The 17,625-nt window shown below is 44.7% G+C and overlaps 1 protein-coding gene across 1 annotated transcript in view; it reads right to left on the bottom strand.

Moving 5' to 3' along the window:
* DGKI (diacylglycerol kinase iota) overlaps positions 1-17,625 on the bottom strand; it is a 383,828-nt gene that overhangs the window by 76,709 nt on the left and 289,494 nt on the right. The window contains exons 23-25 of the mRNA XM_015424707.1: positions 12,019-12,098; positions 9,504-9,548; positions 2,166-2,235 (exon numbers count right to left, since the gene is read on the bottom strand). Of these exons, the coding sequence (XP_015280193.1) occupies positions 2,166-2,235; positions 9,504-9,548; positions 12,019-12,098 (195 nt within the window). The remainder of the gene's footprint in view (positions 1-2,165; positions 2,236-9,503; positions 9,549-12,018; positions 12,099-17,625) is intronic.

The following is a 17,625-nucleotide window of genomic DNA, read 5'->3' as shown; positions in this document are numbered from 1 at the left end:
ATGTGAGCAAATTTCAGAGACTTTAGCAAGCTTTTATAAAAGGAAACAATACATAAAGATGGCGGGGAAGAAGACAGAGAAAGATAAACTAGCAAAAGTGAAACTAGCGGGGAGCATGAGCCCTCGACTGGAAGAGGTCACTGAGATCTCCAAAATGTTGGCAGACTCCTTGCAACTCAGCAGCTCCAGTTGACTAAAACTGCAAAAACGATGGAGCAAACAGATGAGAAGGTGAAGAAAATAGACGCTAACACCAAAAAAGTTAAGAAAAAGGTGCAAAAGCTGGAAAAAAAGCAAGCTTCAGAGGAATCTCAACTTTTACAGCTGCAAATGAAGAAAGCAAATTTGATCCTCCAGTTCCAAGGAGTTCCAGAATTAAAAGATGAGAATCTAAAGCAACTCTTGAGCGAAGCATTAGCCCCAGTTACAGATTTGAAAGTGGATTACATTGTAAGTGAAATGGATGTGGTCTATAGGGCCTATTCTGTATACATCAAGAAAAATAATCTGCCTGGGGAGATAGTGGTCAGATTCTCGAAGAGACATGTGAGGGATTTAATCCTGAAAGCTGGAGTACTACTGGAGTACCTTTGAAAATGGGGGACAATACCATCAGTATTCTAAAAGATATCCCATTTGAAATAAAACAAAAGAGGAAGAAATATAATGATTTAATCCTTTTTCTTCAAACAAACAGCATTGCCTATAGATGGTTAATTCCAGAAGACGTCATTTTCAAACTACACGATAAAAAAGAAAAGATTGACTCTGTCTCCAAAGCACGTGAGTTCCTGAGATTGCAATTGGTAGAGACAGCCGAGGTCACCAAGGAAGAAGATGACAGCAAATCCAGTGGTGAATTGGTTTCGGTGTCTTCTGACAAGGATTCTGCTTCTGAAAAGGGGGCGGCTGCCCCCAAACATGCATACCAATTGAGGATTAGAAAAGATAAAACAAAATGAAGGCTGAAGGACTCTGAATTGTGCCTTAATTTTTTTCTTTATTATTGATGATGCTCTTGAGGTTCTCTTTAAACAGTTAAATTAATGGGGGGGGAGATTAAATAATTTAGCATAACCGACTATGTTCAATGTGATATTAGCAATTTTAGACTAACATTAACATAAGCTGTTGTTATAATCTCCTATTCTTGGGGTTTTCGTTATTAGTGGTTTTCTTTCCTTTCTCCCTAGATGTAGCTATCCTTCCCTATCTTTTCGTTGTAGTCTATTAAAAAAATGCAATAAAAAATCCCCTCTGGGGGGCCAAAAAAAGAGAAGAAGTCATATCCCATTTTTGGCTATTATATAAGTATGAAAAGGACTTTGCTGTGTACTGGGACCATATGATATAAACTTTCATTAAGACCTTGAATGTAATCATCTGCTAGTTTACTAGCAATCAAGTATGGAATGCTCCTGTCTCACATGAACTGTTTTTAAAAGTTGCAAGAAGTGGCCCCCTCTTGCCTTTTCTTGAAACACTATTAACGGCCATCTTCTAAGAAAGGCCATGCATGACGCCAGCCTTGAAACAGTGCAAATGTGTTTACTATACTCATCACCAACACTTTATTGTCCTAATAGTATTTCATAAGGTAAGAAAGATAGATGATAGATAGATAGATAGATGATAGATAGACAGACAGACAGACAGACAGATAATAGATGATAGATAATAGACAGATGATAGATAATAGACAGATTAGATAGATGATAGATGAGAGAGAGAAAGAAAGAGAGACAGACAGACAAATCTCAGATATGCTTAAAACACTTTTCTAGATGAATGTCTCAATCTTTCTGCTGCACGGATGATGCCTACTTTTAAAAAGAGGAATACTTTCACATTTCTCAGCCTTGTGATTTTGCTTTTGCTTCTTCCTTGTGCAAATCAAACTCATGATACTTTTTAAAAAGAACCATATTCTGTTTTCTTGCACATAATTTTTCCCATTAAATATATACACTTTTCTACTTTATTTGGGCATTAAAAAACAGGCATTTTGCCAATAACTGACATTCATTCTATGCATAAATACTTATGAATGTAGTCCACGTATATGAAGAGTACAAACAGATCTTATAAAATCACCAGTGCAATTGTCAAATCAAAGTGGCTGGCAAAATTATAAGTGAAACAAAATAGGGAATATTCACACTCACCATCTAGGAAGCACCATCTAGGGGAAAGTCTTTGTACAGATAGTACTCTTGGGAAAGAAGTTTCCTGATCCTGGATAGGATAGAACAATCATACTCACTCTGTGGATCATGGAGAATCACATTCACAACTCTCATCAACCAAAAAAGCCACATGACTACTGTATGCCCAACCACACCCAAATAATAATATATAACTCTTTGATGTACGAGAATGCCTCTGAGCTTCTAGAGTTATCTTCCCCCAATAGTGGGAGCTGCTGTTGTTGTTATCATTTTAATGGGCTAGCATTCAACAGTGCTATGGTCCATTCCACCATTTTATTAAGATCCATGTGACAATCTAGTCTTAAATGTAAAACCCCACAATCTGCACAACCTTTACATAATCACCATGGGCACGTTTTGCTGTGTTTTGAAACACTTTTATCTTGGGCCCATAGTAAGGTTAACATTATTGCAATTTCTAAAGAAATTATCCACTTTCCTGGAACCTGGGGCAGGTGCCATGGGGAAAAGTAGTCAGAAGAGCCACATGTGGCACGTCAAAGAGCCATATCTGTCCCCTGTGCCACTGAGTAGCACTGGGATGGAAGTGTTGTTGTATACATTAGATTCCATGTCAAAAATGAAGTCAAATGAGGAGGAAGTTCTTGTATTTTATTGTAATGAAATATGGAAAACAGTTAGGCCCACGGACCCATCTGAATTGATTGCTTTCTTCTCAGTATAATGGGGTTGTTAGCCGAGACATTTTTCAAGAGCACAGCATTAACATTCAGATGAATTCCTAAATTGCCCACGTTTCTTAGGGAAGATCTGTGTTCCGATCCTGAAGGCACAGCCCTTTGACCACTCTGATTCAAAACAGTCAAATTTCAACCTATTGTTTTATGGAGCGATAAAGACTGAAATGAGATGAGATGGTTGGACAGTGTCATCGACGCAACAAACATGAAATTGAGCCAACTTCAGAGGACAGCGGAAGACCAGAAGGCCTGGCGGGAGCTGGTCCATGGGGTCACGAAGAGTCGGACTCGACTGTGCGACTGAACAACAACAAAGACTGAAATCAAAGATACTTTTGAAAATACTCTGCAAGATTTCATTGGTGCTGTTCTGTTATGCAAAGCCTAGATCACATTCACAAATAATGCATTCCGGGCCACGATGTTAGATGTCTAAAGCAAACTGAAGTCAATTGGCCTCAGTGTGATGGACAGTTATGTTAGATCCTGAGTGAGGTTTTTCATCTTTCTTTTCCTCCAGGCTTCAGATGCAGACAAGTGATTGTGCTTATCTTGAGTCCCTGTTGGTTTTCTTTTGCTCTGACAATTAACATTCCTCAGGAAAAACTATACAGGAAAGATGTCTCTTAATTATAATTCCTTTGTTGCCACCAAAGACGGACTCTGGTTCCGGCAACACATCATGTAAGATTGCCTGCTGAATGTTAAAAGCCAGCCATAGAGGGGGTTGATCTGGTTCAGGCCCACAGCACATGGACACAGGGATTAAGATTTACTCCCCACAGCTGCTTTTGAATGTTAAAGTAAATGTCAGGACAGCTCTCTCACAGAATGCACAACTAGGTTTGTTTCTGGTTTGAGCTGGTACTTTATATACCTTCCCATCCCTTCCAGTATCTAGCTTTGGTTAACACTGCCTTCTTACAAACCTCAAGCAGTATCAGAAATGAGCTTTGTTCCCGACAGGTCATGCAAGTTCGTATCTTCTCGATTCCATAGCTGAAAGACTCCTGCTGAGGATGGCTTGCATGTGTGAAAAGCCACTGGGGGTCAGAAAGAGCTTTCATATCACATAGCATTGACTCAAAAGCAATCCTTTCCAGGGGAGGCATCCCACACATTCAGCTATGAACGACTGAGATGATGGAGGCTGGCAAGCAGCCAGATGTATAAAGTCATTTGGTGAGGCCGCTGTATTTCCAGGTAGTCTCAAGGCAATGAAAGGGGGGTGGGGGGTGGAATCAATTATTTCTTCATTATCTACAACCATGTTGCCAAGTTCAGGCATATAAGTGGATTTTAGTACTCATGAAGGGTTAGCATTTAAAAAAAAAATTAGAGGCTTTTACCTAGTTACAGCAAACATCAGCATAAATGAATAATTTTATAAGTTACTCCTTTCCCACTTCAAACACTCTGCCATGTTCACCATCATAGTATCTAAAAAAAGATCCCCTGCCAGGATTATTTAAACATAACGAGAGAGATTGGAGATATTGGGTGATTTATTTATTTATTTTTGCCATCAAGTCCCAGCTGGCTTACAGTGATCCCATAGCGTTTTCAAGGCAAGAGACATTCAGAGGGGGATTGCCATTGCCTGCCTCTGTGTTGCAACCCTGGACTTCTTTGGCAGTCTCTCATACAAATACTAAGCAGGACTGACCCTTGCTTGGCTTCCGAGATATGATGAGATCAAGTTGTGCAGCTAGCCTGGGCTGTCCAGGTCAGGTGATTAGGGCTAAGAAAAGCCAAGGAGGGGAGGCACTTGGACAACTACCACTTGGTTGTTGGAAAACTACGGTCCCGGTCATACGGGCAGGAAACTGCGGGGGGGGGGGAAACGTGGCTGTTAGCCCCGGGGCTAAAAACCGCCCGGTTGCTCGAGCAGACCTACCTATCGAGGTTCTGTGGAGGTCCCGTGGTAGGGGGGAGGTGCCGATCATTCCACAGTCCTGCGGCGCAGCAAAGAAGCGGGGCGCAGGGCAAATGGGTTGGTTGGTGTTTTTTTTAAACTCAATTGTGCGCATGCTCCCTTGGCTGCGTGTGCGCATCCATGGAAACTTTGGGGAAAAAAACTTTTTCCGAGGGGACATGGCGGGCGCCGGAACTACCTCTGGAAACGCAATCAGACGCCTGTCCTTGCCCCGCGGGTTCAGGAAACTAGTACCTCCGAGGTACTAGTTTTTTACTGTGCGTCTTCGGCGGGAAGCCTCGGTTCAGCCTCTGGGCTTGACTTATGCCATCTGCCTGTCATAATCCACTACCTTCCTTTCTTGTGTAAACTCAGAAAGCAAATGCTACTCCTAACCCTCACTTTACTCCCAGCAAACTCAAAGCTAAGAAGTTAGCTGGAGCATTGTGTCTCTTTGGTTAGTCAGCAACCTCCATTCTCCACCAATACCAAATAACCAAAGATTTTGGTCCAAACCCAGTAACAAGATGGCAGAATGAAATGAAGTTGCCATTCAACCCACATGCAGCAGCAGACAGAGCTTTATGCTAAAAAAGAACAAGAGAATGAGAAATAGAGAGGCTTGTTGACTTTGCTTGTAGCAAAGTTGCATCAAACAGAACAGGCAGACTCTCAAAGCTGGAATACAGTTATTCTCTCTCCTTAATTTTTGTTGAGGGCAGCCTGACTCTGCAGCTAAACTCAAGGGAGGAGGAGATATCATTCACTGTGAGGATGGGTATCTAATGCATTAAACATACCATATCAGCAAACATCAGAGAAAAGGAGGAGAGCACCATGGGTATCTGGCAACAAGTTTCCCATTTGCAGCCAGGCCACAGGAATGGTTTCTGCTGACTCTCTACATTCCAGACTCCAGAGGAAACCCAAGAGGAAAATGTATTTTGTTTATAACGCCTAAAAGTGCCCAGGACACCTTATTAGCGAGAGTTCTATTAACTAAATGACTTGAGTGCTCTTGTCATCCTGCTCTTTCCCCCCTTTTCATAATTTATACTGGGTAGATAACAAGATAATGCAGTTTGTGGAAGAACCCCCAAATTAACCTTAGCAAGACACTCTGCAGTAAAGACTTCTAGGGAATACATAAATCCGAGAAAACCAATAAACTACAGAAGAGGAGCACAGTCAAAATGAAACATCATCAAGTATTGATGGCGTGAAAGACTTCAAGCTGCCTTCCTTGGAGAAGCAGATGGGTATTCCGTTTATAGACATAGCCAGCAATGCACAAGAGAGCTGAAGGTACAACGAAAGGAAAGAGAAAGGCAGAGAAAGAGACAACTCCTGTTTTAGGTTATGCCTTCCAGCCATGTGCTTTAACATCAGTGTCTGAAGCCATCAAAACAAGAGACTTGCTATACAATGCTAGTTGCAACCGAGAACCTCAAGGAATGAATTGTGACTGAAACCTGACCTCACAAACAACAAATTTATTATTTGACTTATATTTATTTACAACTGTTCCCTACATAGTGGGCCCAAAAGTTTGCTCAAACACATTCACAATAAACACAAATCAAAACCACTGTCAGGACAACAGCAGTACAAACCCACATATAGTACAAGCAGCTGCAAAGTCAGCAAAATGCCCTCCTGAGTGATATTGGTACGATCCAGTGATCTGCGTAGCTGATGGAAGAGGCATCAAGGGAGATTTTGTCCCCTTCCCCCTCCTAACTGCATACCATTGATCTGCCTACTGCCCATATGTGTCCTGAGATACCGGGAATCAACATTCCAGGGGTCAGAAGGGATTGTTGGGGTGAAAGAGAAGTGAAAGAAAACCTGCATTTGTTAGCACTTTCTGCTGACAGATTGCAGGATCCACTCCACTGTGCTATATGCAGGTAAGGAAGGACAGTTCTTACTAATGGCAGCCTGGAACAAAGAGCTGAGAGTGACTATGGAAAATGCTCTAGAGGAGGACACTATAGATTGTCTCTCTCTGTGGATGGAATGGAGAGATAGTGTGGCTGGAAGGACCAGTGGGTGCACAGGATCAGACAGGGTGAGACAGCCCATGATGAGGCAATCAAACGGTTTCTGGACTGTACCATTTCAGACTGCAGGTGGTGGACTATATGACTGAATGCACCCCTTGGGGAAAAATGCAGAGGAGTTAGCCGTGTTAGTCTATTCCTGCAAAATAATAAAAAGCACCTTGAAGAGTGCTGGCTTTATTTTCTCTCACTCCTCTTTCTCTGTGTATTTTTTTAAAAAACATTCCTTTTATATCCTGTATTTGGGCTTCCTCTGTGTGTGTGTGTGATTGGTTATACCTCCCATGGCAGCCATTTTATGGTTGTGCCCACCACCCTGTGTCAGAATTCTAAAGGTGCCCACAGGTTCAAAAGGTGGCCCTGATCTAGATCCTATCTCCTAGAATCACTCCCCCGCATCTCTGAAGACAAGATGCTTTTCTTTGTGAATATAGAAAGATCATCGAAAACAGTTGCTCATCCACAAAGGCATGGCTGACATGGGCCTATCCAGACTAAGATCCAGAAACCCAGCAATAAGAGCTGCACAAATCTTGCAATCAAAAAATTTCAATAGGGAATGAATGTTTGCGAAGATGGATGCAATCAGTTCCACCCGGTATCCATAAACTGATAAACACCAATGAGAGGCCCTCAGGATTTGACTTGCTATGTAAAGTATGGAAGATGGTTAACAGAGTACGAACAGGCTTTGACAGTTGTGTAGACCTGTTCTTTAAATGGGGCAAAATACCAGGACCTGAATATGATGATGGTGCAGCCCGCCAGACTGTTTTCCATATGTCACAGGAATGTGAGCATCGTGCTTTCCAGGGAGATATGACAGAATGCTTTGAACTCTCCCCAAATGCGGTTGAGTGGACTGAAAATTTAGATATTAGTACTTGGGGGATTACCCGATCGGTCTGCATATCCATTGTATCAACTTGGTTACGTATTTTATATTATTATATGCTTCCTGTCCATGACTCTGCCATATGATAAATAAATAAATAATGTCCATGCAACATTGGTGACATTGGTGGTTTAAGTTGCAATGTGAACCTTAAGGGAGTTATGGGATGGTTGTGAATGGTTGTGTGAGTGTATGAGTATGGTTGTAGATCACCGAATGATTGCACCTTTAATTTCGTTGTACTATGTACAATGACAATAAAGTATATTATTCAGAGGTCATTTCGGAGGGGAACGCGGGGGAACACAGTTCCCCCGGGTGAGGTGCAGGGGGCGGGGCACATGATGAAGCCCCGCCCCCTGCTTCCGGCCGCCCTGCTTCCAGCCCTCATTCAGCCAGGAGGAGGCAGGAGAAGAGGGAGGGTAAGTTGCTTCCTCCCCGCCTCTCCCCGCCTCTCCCCACCCCTGCCTGCCTGGGGCCAAGGAGGGCCTTGGCGGGGCTTCCTCACACTCCCGCTGGCCTTGCAGGTCCACCGCCGGGCCCCTGATGTCAGGGGGTGTGGCATATGCTAATGAGTTATGCTAATGAGTTCCCCTAGCTCTTTTTCTACGAAATGACCCCTGATATTATTATTATGTTACTGGTCTTTTATATGTATCTACTGAAATCTCCAACAATCACCTGGTTCTTCCTTTGTGGCATAATGATGAAAAGCCTTGCATAGCTCTTGTTTGTTCTTTCCATCATCTGCTGCACTCATGATTAGCTGCATTATGGAATGTTTCCTAAGAGAATACATTTGAGGTCTAACCCTTCCTTTTTATGCAACACTTTGCAATCACGACTACCGCAGAAACTCTGATAAAATATTAAACATTAGCACTTATACAGCACTTTAGAGAATTCAGCACACTTTGTACACATTATCTGAGCAATCCTTGCAATTAGGCTGGAAGGCAGTTCAGTATTAGCTCCATATCGCAGTGAGGGGTATGCTAAATCTGATACTGGTCAGTCTTAAACTACCTAGGGAGTTAATGGAAGAGGCAAGACTTGAGCCGTGGACTTCCCAGTTGACATCCTGAGCCACTGCACAACAGCCCTGTACCAATATTCAACAAATATTTGGCATGTGGAATGGAGGAATTGGAATCTCCCCCAGTGTCCCCTCTCCTGGCCTAGTGAAGGTTTGAATACAGTTGATATGTACACACAGTGTACATGTGAAGGCATATGAAGAGCAGAGGTCCATCAGTGGCTATTAGCCACAAGGTATAGATAGGGGCTCTGGGGCAAGTGATGCTCTGTCTTCTTGGTGCTTGGGGGGGTCAACAGTGGGAGGGCTTCTAATGTCCTGGCCCCACTGGTGGACCTCCTGATGGCACCTGGTATTTTTGGCCACTGTGTGACAGAGTGTTGGACTGGATGGGCCTTTGGCCTGATCCAACATTGGGGTCTCTTATGTTCTTATGAGATTAGAATTCATGCAAAGGGCAGGGTTTCCAAGCGCATGGAGAGAGATTATGTACATACACATGTACATGTAGAGGTTGTGTTCAGATCTTCTATTGAATATGCAGAAGCTGGGGGCAAGAGCAGTTGGCACAATCCCAGTTTTTCCTTCTTCAATGGGAAATGTAGTCCAAAAAGTAACAAAGCACTTTTGCTTAGAGACTTCTCTGTAGCCTTCTGCTTAAAAAGGGGGAGGGAGATCCTCACCTGGTAGTGAACTCGCTGTGTAGATGAAGTTACTGATTGCAAATCCTAATGGGAGAAACCCAAAATAAAACAGTGGTAAATCCAAGGCCAGTTTCAGCCTGCATCCTTAGCAAAAAAGTAATCTAACGTTATTATTCATATACAAAATAGTGATCCCACAGTGATCCCAACAATGATGCAACAAAGCCCAGGCCAAGGTTCTATTAACACCACACAAGAATTCTGTTGCATAGACATTGCTGGCAATTTCATATAAATGTGGCTTATCCTTTTACAACTGGTCCTTCCGATACTGTTGTCTGAACACGGAGAACAATGCTTGACTTTAATATAAATCTGGAACCTAGTTCAGGGCTCAGGCAGATAAGAGCACAGATCTTCTGCCCATAACGTACAAATTGCAGGCTTATGCGGCCTCAGATTGATGGTGGGAGAAGTGACATATAAGTATTCAGGGGTCATTTCGGGGGGGATCGGGGGGGATTGCAGGGGATCGCAGTTCCCCCGGGTGAGGTGTGGGGGGTGGGGCACACGATGAAGCCGCGCCCCCTGCTTCCGGCCGCCCTGCTTCCGGCCCTCATTCAGCCAGGAGGAGGCAGGAGAAGAGGGAGGGTAAGTTGCTTCCTCCCCGCCTCTCCCCACCCCTGCCTGCCTGGGGCCAGGGAGGGCCTTGGCGGGTATTCCGCGCACTCCCGCCGGCCTTGCAGGTTCACCGCCGGGCCTTATGATGTCAGGGGGTGTGGCATATGCTAATGAGTTATGCTAATGAGTTCCCCTAGCTCTTTTTCTACGAAACGACCCCTGTAAGTATTATAATAAACAAATAATAAGAATTTGCTGCAAGGAAGGGAGAGCACTGGTTTAACCCTTCAAGTGCCATTGTTTTGCTACTTGAAAGAGGGCTCAGATCAGAGTCTATTTTTGGCTATCCAATATAGCTGTTCCCAAAAAATCCTGAAAATATTTGGGATTATCCAGGAATGGCAGATAGCCACAGTTAAATGTTTTTAAAGGGCTCTCAGTCCCTTTAAATGCCTTCAAAGTTAACTCCCAGCTTGCAGAAGGCATTTAAAGGAACTGCAGGCCCTTTAAACACCTCTGGAGTTAACTCACAGTTTGCAGAAGGAGTTTAAAGGAACCACGGTTTTCCCTCCAGTGGAAAAAATGGAGGATGGGGGCACCTTCTTTGGGGACTCACAGAATTGGACACCCTGGTCCACTCTTTTTGAAACATGAGGGTTCTTCTGAGAGGAGGCATCAGCAGCTCTTCAGCAAATTTGATGCCTCTACCCAGGGGTCGTTTCATAGAAAAAGAGCTAGGGGAACTCATTAGCATAACTCATTAGCATATGCCACACCCCTTGACATCACCGGAAGTGTGTCATAAGGCCACACCCCCTGACATCACCGAAAGTGTGTCATAAGGCCACACCCCCTGACATCAACGGAAAGGCCCTCCCTGGCCCCAGGCAGGCAGGGGTGGGGAGAGGCGGGGAGGAAGCAACTTACCCTCCCTCTTCTCCTGCCTCCTCCTGGCTGAATGAGGGCCGGAAGCGGGGCGGCCGGAAGCAGGGGGCGGGGCTTCGTCATGTGCCCCGTCCCCCGGTACCTCACCCGGGGGAACTGCGATCCCCCGCGATTCCCCCGAAATGACCTCTGCCTCTACCTAAAATCAGCCCCCCAGATAACCCCGAATAGATTTCCCATTATACTTTATGGGGACCATTTGACTATAATCAGTTACTGTATTGTCCTCACTTCAGCGTGTGTGCACGAGTGAGTGTTTATGTGTGTAAAGTGCCATCGAGCATCAGCTGGCAATCCCATAGGGGTTTCAAGGCAAGAGATGAGCAGAGGCGGTTTGCCATTGCCTGCCTCTGGGTAGCAACCTTGGACTTCCTTGGTGGTCTCCCATCAGGACCAACCCTGCTTAGCTTCTGAGATCTGATGAGACTGGGCTAGCCTGGGCCCTCATTAGAGCTAATGAATTCACTGACCTGCTTATGTGTAGAGTTATGGGTAGTTATTTAGGCAGATAATATAACAATTTTTAAACTCCCAGGTTTTCAATACACATTTGATCTATTCTATCAAATAATCAGATATCAGCTTGCCATCTTCTTTTTATTGGCCTGGCTGGGCTCCTTTAACAGGAGGTTAGTTTAAAAAAAACTAAAGGGACAGCCAAGTCTTTACTTACTTAATTTCTGCAGGTCATGCTTCTATCAAAGGCACAATAGCAGGGCCAGTAAATATGGTGGCAAACCCCACTGAGCAATTACAAGGGCAAGCATTATATACAATGTTATATTACAATTATTGCTGGGGAGGGGGGAAATCTCATAATTTAAAACATTTCAAAGCAGCAAGGCAACTAAGCAGAGACAAAGTTATGCCACAAAATGCAGTTTCCTAATCACAAATAAAAGGTCCTTGAGTTTATTGAATCTATCCTGGGGTTGCTGGGCAAGAAAAGCTAATTTCCTAATAACCTACTTTACTAGCAGTAACTCACCTCTTGCAGACGATCTACATACATACGACAAGTCTCCAAGTCACAGTCTCCTCGTACAACTATAATTCCCAGAGGAATGGCTAGGGAAGAAAAACAAACATTCAAACAAACAAAGCCCATTTGAAACAGATGGCTCAAATATATCATTCCAGATCCTTGTAGGGGGGGAGGAAGAAGAAGAGGAAGAGGAAGAAGAATTGGATTTATACCACACCCTTCACTCGGAGTTTGAGGGTGATTCTGCATTCGCTCCACATTTTCTCAACTGGGAGGGAAAAGTGCAGCTCCAAACCACATTCAAATACCTCCGGGCAATGCTACATTGACTGCAAAGTCACCCCTGAATGGCCATAAAACAGCCATAAATCTATGCAGAAGGTACAATTTATGGATAACAATAATCACTAGCACTTTATTACGGTTTTAGAATTGTTTTAATCGTAGGTTATGTTTTTTAATGTAATTATCTGTTTTTGTAAGCCGCCCTGAGCCAGCTTTGGCTGGGAGGGTGGGGTAAAAGTTCAAATACACACATACACACATACATACATACATACATACATACACACATACATACATACATACAATAAAACCCAACAATCAAAGAACTCAAAAGTGGCACGGAGTGTGGAAGCTACCATAAAGCCCGATAATCAAAACTGAAACCAACATACAATGCAGAAGGTAATTTCTGTTCCAATGTGGGTTTTGTAAAACAACGGAGAGAAAATCCAATGCAGAATCAGCCTCAGGGCGGTTTACAATCTCCTTCCCTTCCTCTCCCCACAACAGACACCCTGTGAAGTTGGTGGGGCTGAGAGAGAGAGCGCTCTGAGAGAACTGCTCTTGAGAGAACAGCTCTGAGAGAACTGTGACTGACCCAAGGTCACCCAGCTGGCTGCATGTGGAGGAGTGGGGAATCAAACCCGGTTCTCCAGATTAGAGTCTGCCTCTCTTAACCACTACACCAAACTATAGATCCTATAGATCACCAGCGGAAGGCTTGGGCATTTGTTACTTTCCTTTTCTCCCAGTTGTCCCTTCAGGCCCCCAGAAACAAGATTTGGGGAACTGAAGAAGATTGGGAGATTAATAGCCATGCAACTCAAGGGTCTAAAGAGAGGAGGGAGAAGAGGTCAGAATCACCTCTCTTTCCTCTCATGTTAGAGTAGCTGCATGGACACAAAAGGCAGGAAGGGCCAATATGCTGTCGAAGGCTTTCACGGCCGGAGTTCATTAGTTGTTGTATATTTTCCGGGCTGTATGGCCATGGTCTTGGCATTGTAGTACCTGACATTTTGCCGGCAGCTGTGACCGGCATACCCAAAAGAACCTCCTCAGGAAAGCTCCTCTATTAGCATGTCACAGCCTGGGAAACTCCTACAAGACAATGACTCAGCCCTACCCCACTTTCCTGAGTAGATATAAATTACCTACCTACCATTTTTCTTCTCACCTGGACACAGAGAGTACTCCATCTCTCTGTGTGATACCTCTGAGGATGCCAGTCACAGCTTCTGGTGAAACGTCAGGTCCTACAATGCCAAGACCACGGCCATACAGCCCAGAAAATCTACAACAACTAATAGCAGGAAAGGTCATGTTTAGGGTTGACAGCTCTGGATTGGAAGATTCCTGGTGATTTGGGGGGCAGAGCCTAGTTTGGGGAGGGGAGGGGAAGGACCGCAGCAGGGCAGAATCCCATAGAGTCCATCTTCCAATGCAGCCTTTTCCTCCAGGGAAACTGATCTCTGTTGCCTGGACATTAGTTGTAATTCCAGGAGATCTCCAGCTACTACCTGGAGGTTGGAAACTCTTGTCATTTTATAGGAGGCTGTTTATATATAATGTCCTGTTTGTAATCTGGGCTTTTCCCACATGGATTATTTGTCACAGGTTAGATGCTACTGGGAGGAGCAGTTTTGCAGTGCTTCCCCACAGCATCATGGTACATTTGGGCATCTCCAGCGGTTCCTCAGCTTTTCTCCAGTCTTTCCTAAACTCTCCTCCAAGTGGCTGCTGACACAGACCCTACTCCCTTTATTAGGCTTGCTGCAACCCTCCTGCTGGTGGCCCTCTCTTCTTGCCACCACTTGGATCAATGTTGGGAGAAAAATACCAGAGAGTTTTGCTCAAAATACCAGAGCTTCGTCGTGCAACGTCCCCGGCATGATGATGTCACTTGCACGTGACATCATCACGTTGGGGGTGTCACAAACGGCAATGTTGCCCTGCACCCCTCCCAGAAAGCTCCCTCCCATCCCCTGCCAGTGAGAGCCTAGAACCTGGCAATCCTAGTGGGCATAATCTATTCAGGGCTCAAAAGAGCCCCCTTCTCTCCCCCTGAGCCATCTGCAAAGTTAACAGGATCCAACACATAGTTGTTGTTGTTTTGGGTGTGTGTATGGAGGGAGGGAATGTATACCGACTGGCTGCCCACACTTACTTGGATGAAAGATGAGATAAACATGTCATAGACACACAGAGAGAGAGATAAATACAGAAGCGATATCCTATTTCAAATTCCACTTTTCTTATGAGCCTAAAAGAACTTTGAGGAAATCATCATTCTTGCTGCTACAGTACGTTATGAGCCAGTGAATAAGAAAAGCAGTTCCAGGCTACAAAGACCAATGAAATTGTGATTTGCTACTCGGTGAGAATAAAATGTGCTTGTTCTTGATTATTATTTTGCTGGGCCCAAACAAAACAAAAGAAAAGAAAACCTCCCAGCCTTCAAGAACCTTGATAAATATTTTTAAGAGCCTCCTATTTCTACTTGTGTTGTTTCCTCATTAGCCGCTGCTTAGAGCCTGGTTTCTATCTTTTTACAACAAGGACCAGTACATCACAACAGATAAAATATGTACCTCTAGAAGATCCAGCCTGCTAAGGGAATATGTAGCTAGCATATAAATTCTTGTGCTATCATCGTGTGTCTTTTCTATGACATTCTTTAGGGAAATGTCATTGTCCCCCATAGGAAACCCAGCTGCTGTGCTGAAACAGTAAATGATATATTGGTGCAGTTGATCAGCTAATAACTTCTCTGAAAAAGCAGCTGCTTGGGATTTTAGGGAAACTACATGCTTATAGGGATGCCAGCCTCCAAGTGGGACCTGGAGATTTCTTGGAATTACAGCTCTTCTTCAAACTACAGAGATGAGTTCTCCTGGAGAAAAGGGATGCTTTGGTGGGGAGACTCTGTGGCATTGTACCCCGTTGATGTCCCTGTCCTCCCCAGGCTGAACCCCAAAATCTCCATGAGTTTCCCAAGATGGATCTGGCAACCCATCCCCCACCAGAGGCTGGGGAGATGTAATCCTAGGGTTGCCAGACTCCTCAGTGGAGGCGGGGGTCCCCCCCCCCCCCGGCCCCGCCCCCCCAGCCACCAATCAGATGGCCACAGGGGGGCTTACGAGTAGAAAGAGGAAGGCCTAGGCCACGTTGTTGGCATCACAGGTGACACTTGTCACACAGGCGACACTTGTCACACAGGCAACACTCTGGTATTTGGGCAAAAACTCTATGGTAGAAGCCAGTTTTCCTGTAGAGTTCTTGCCCAAAAACCAGAATATTGTGCAGAATTAGCTGGTATGATGACATCACTTCCTTTGTGACACAGGTGATGTGGCCTGGCCCTTTCTATTTCTCCTGGTAAGTCCCCCCCCATCCCCCACCGTTTGACAGGAGGGACTTGGTAACCCATGGCAACTGTTTATTTTCCCAAGAGGGGAAAAGCAGAAAAACAGGAATTTGGGGTTCAGTGGGTGTGGGTCTACCTGCCAATGAGATCTGATGAATGTGCATCATAAAACCTGATCAGGGAGAGAGGGACAAAGTCTCTCTGCCAGAGGAGCTCATTAGAAGAGAACTGAGCATCTCCCACGAGGGGCAGAATTCCTAACTCTGAATGGGGGTCACCTAAGCAGACAGAAGTTTTAAAAGGTGAAATCTTCCTTTGTTCTGAGTTCAAACACTCTGCCCATATGCTGTGACCAGTGGGCCTCATCCTCCTCTAAAACAGCACAGCAAGGGGTATGGGCATGTGTTTGCTACATCTACGGGAACTGTTTTGTAATGCAACTTAGTTAAATTGTTTCCTTTTATTTCCTTAGATCTATATTCTCCTACTATGATAGCTATTTCCATGTATGTGCTCTAATTGAATCTTTAGCAATAAAGCTTCTCTCCTGTCTAAGAAAACAGACTGTGTCTGAAATCCCACCCAAATGCTGAAGGTTGCTCTTCCCTGCTAATGACATGCACGCGCATGGAGGGAGCTAAAGTAATAGGAAGCTTGCCCCTTCGACTTCTTTAGAGGCAGCCTTATCAGGTACCCCAAGGTGCTGGTTCCTTGAGAGGCTGGGTTTTACATCTTGAAGTGGTGGCAGCAAGAGGGAACATGCTTTTGCATGCAGGCAAACATACAATATGCATGTGAGAACACACACACATCTTGGGCCAGGGCGGGATTGTGACAGCTATCACAACCCAAAATGGCTTCCAAAGCCTCATGAAGACACCTTGCAAGATTCTGAGTTGTCATAGCAACCCAGGTAGATACCAAGGCCTCCTCTCACAATGATGACAAGAGGAAGAGGGAGAAGGATGAGAGAGGAGGGAAAAGACTTTCCGTGGTTCCTCCTGGGACATCCCCCCCTGTAATATGCAATCAACATAGAGCTGCTTATTTTGCATAACCGATTCTACTTCCAAGACACACATTTTCAAAGATTGCCAATTTAATTATTTATTTATTTTGTCTGGAGAGTACTGTGAGGGCGTATGGCAGAGCAAATGGGAATAGAAATCAAGAGGCAGAACTTAAAACCCTGATTACTGGAACTGCTCATCTGCATTCCTGTGGCTTCTGTGATTTCACCAGGCACTAACAATACAATTGAAAGCTCTTCACTTCAGTCATAAAGGCTGGTAACCTCATTTGAAAAATAAAAAGCTCAAGATATCTCAGGATACAAAATGTTCTACACCAGTTATTGCAGTCGTTGAGCAATTTCATAGATGGGAGGAATAACATAGCCCCAGCTGAAATCTTATTGGAACGATCCCATTTTTGTGAGAGATCAAAGTTGAAATAACATTTCCTATATGAACAGTGCACTCCTAAAAACATATTCCTGGGAGTAAGTCCCATTGAAAAGACTTGAGTAGGCCTGTTTAGGATTACTCTCTGTGTCCTCCATGGAAGTTATTTCAAGCTCAACCCTCCCCATCAAGGATTTCACATTTTCTCTTTGAATTTAATATATACAGAGGTCATTTCGGGGGGGGGAACGCGGGGGAACATAGTTCCCCCGGGTGAGGTGCAGGGGGCGGGGCATATGACGAAGCACCGCCCCCTGCTTCTGGCCGCCCCGCTTCCGGCCCTCATTCAGCCAGGAGGAGGCAGGAGAAGAGGGAGGGTAAGTTGCTTCCTCCCCACCTCTCCCCACCCCTGCCTGCCTCGGGCCAGGGAGGGCCTTGGCGGGGCTTCCTCGCACTCCCGCAGGCCTTGCAGGTCCACCGCCGGGCCCCTGATGTCAGGGGGTGTGGCATATGCTAATGAGTTATGCTAATGAGTTCCCCAAGCTCTTTTTCTATGAA

Source organism: Gekko japonicus, unplaced genomic scaffold (genome assembly GCF_001447785.1).
Source record: "Gekko japonicus isolate JY-2015 unplaced genomic scaffold, Gekko_japonicus_V1.1 scaffold689, whole genome shotgun sequence".
NCBI classification, from domain to species: domain Eukaryota; kingdom Metazoa; phylum Chordata; class Lepidosauria; order Squamata; family Gekkonidae; genus Gekko; species Gekko japonicus.
This window is presented reverse-complemented; position numbering and strand designations above follow the sequence as displayed.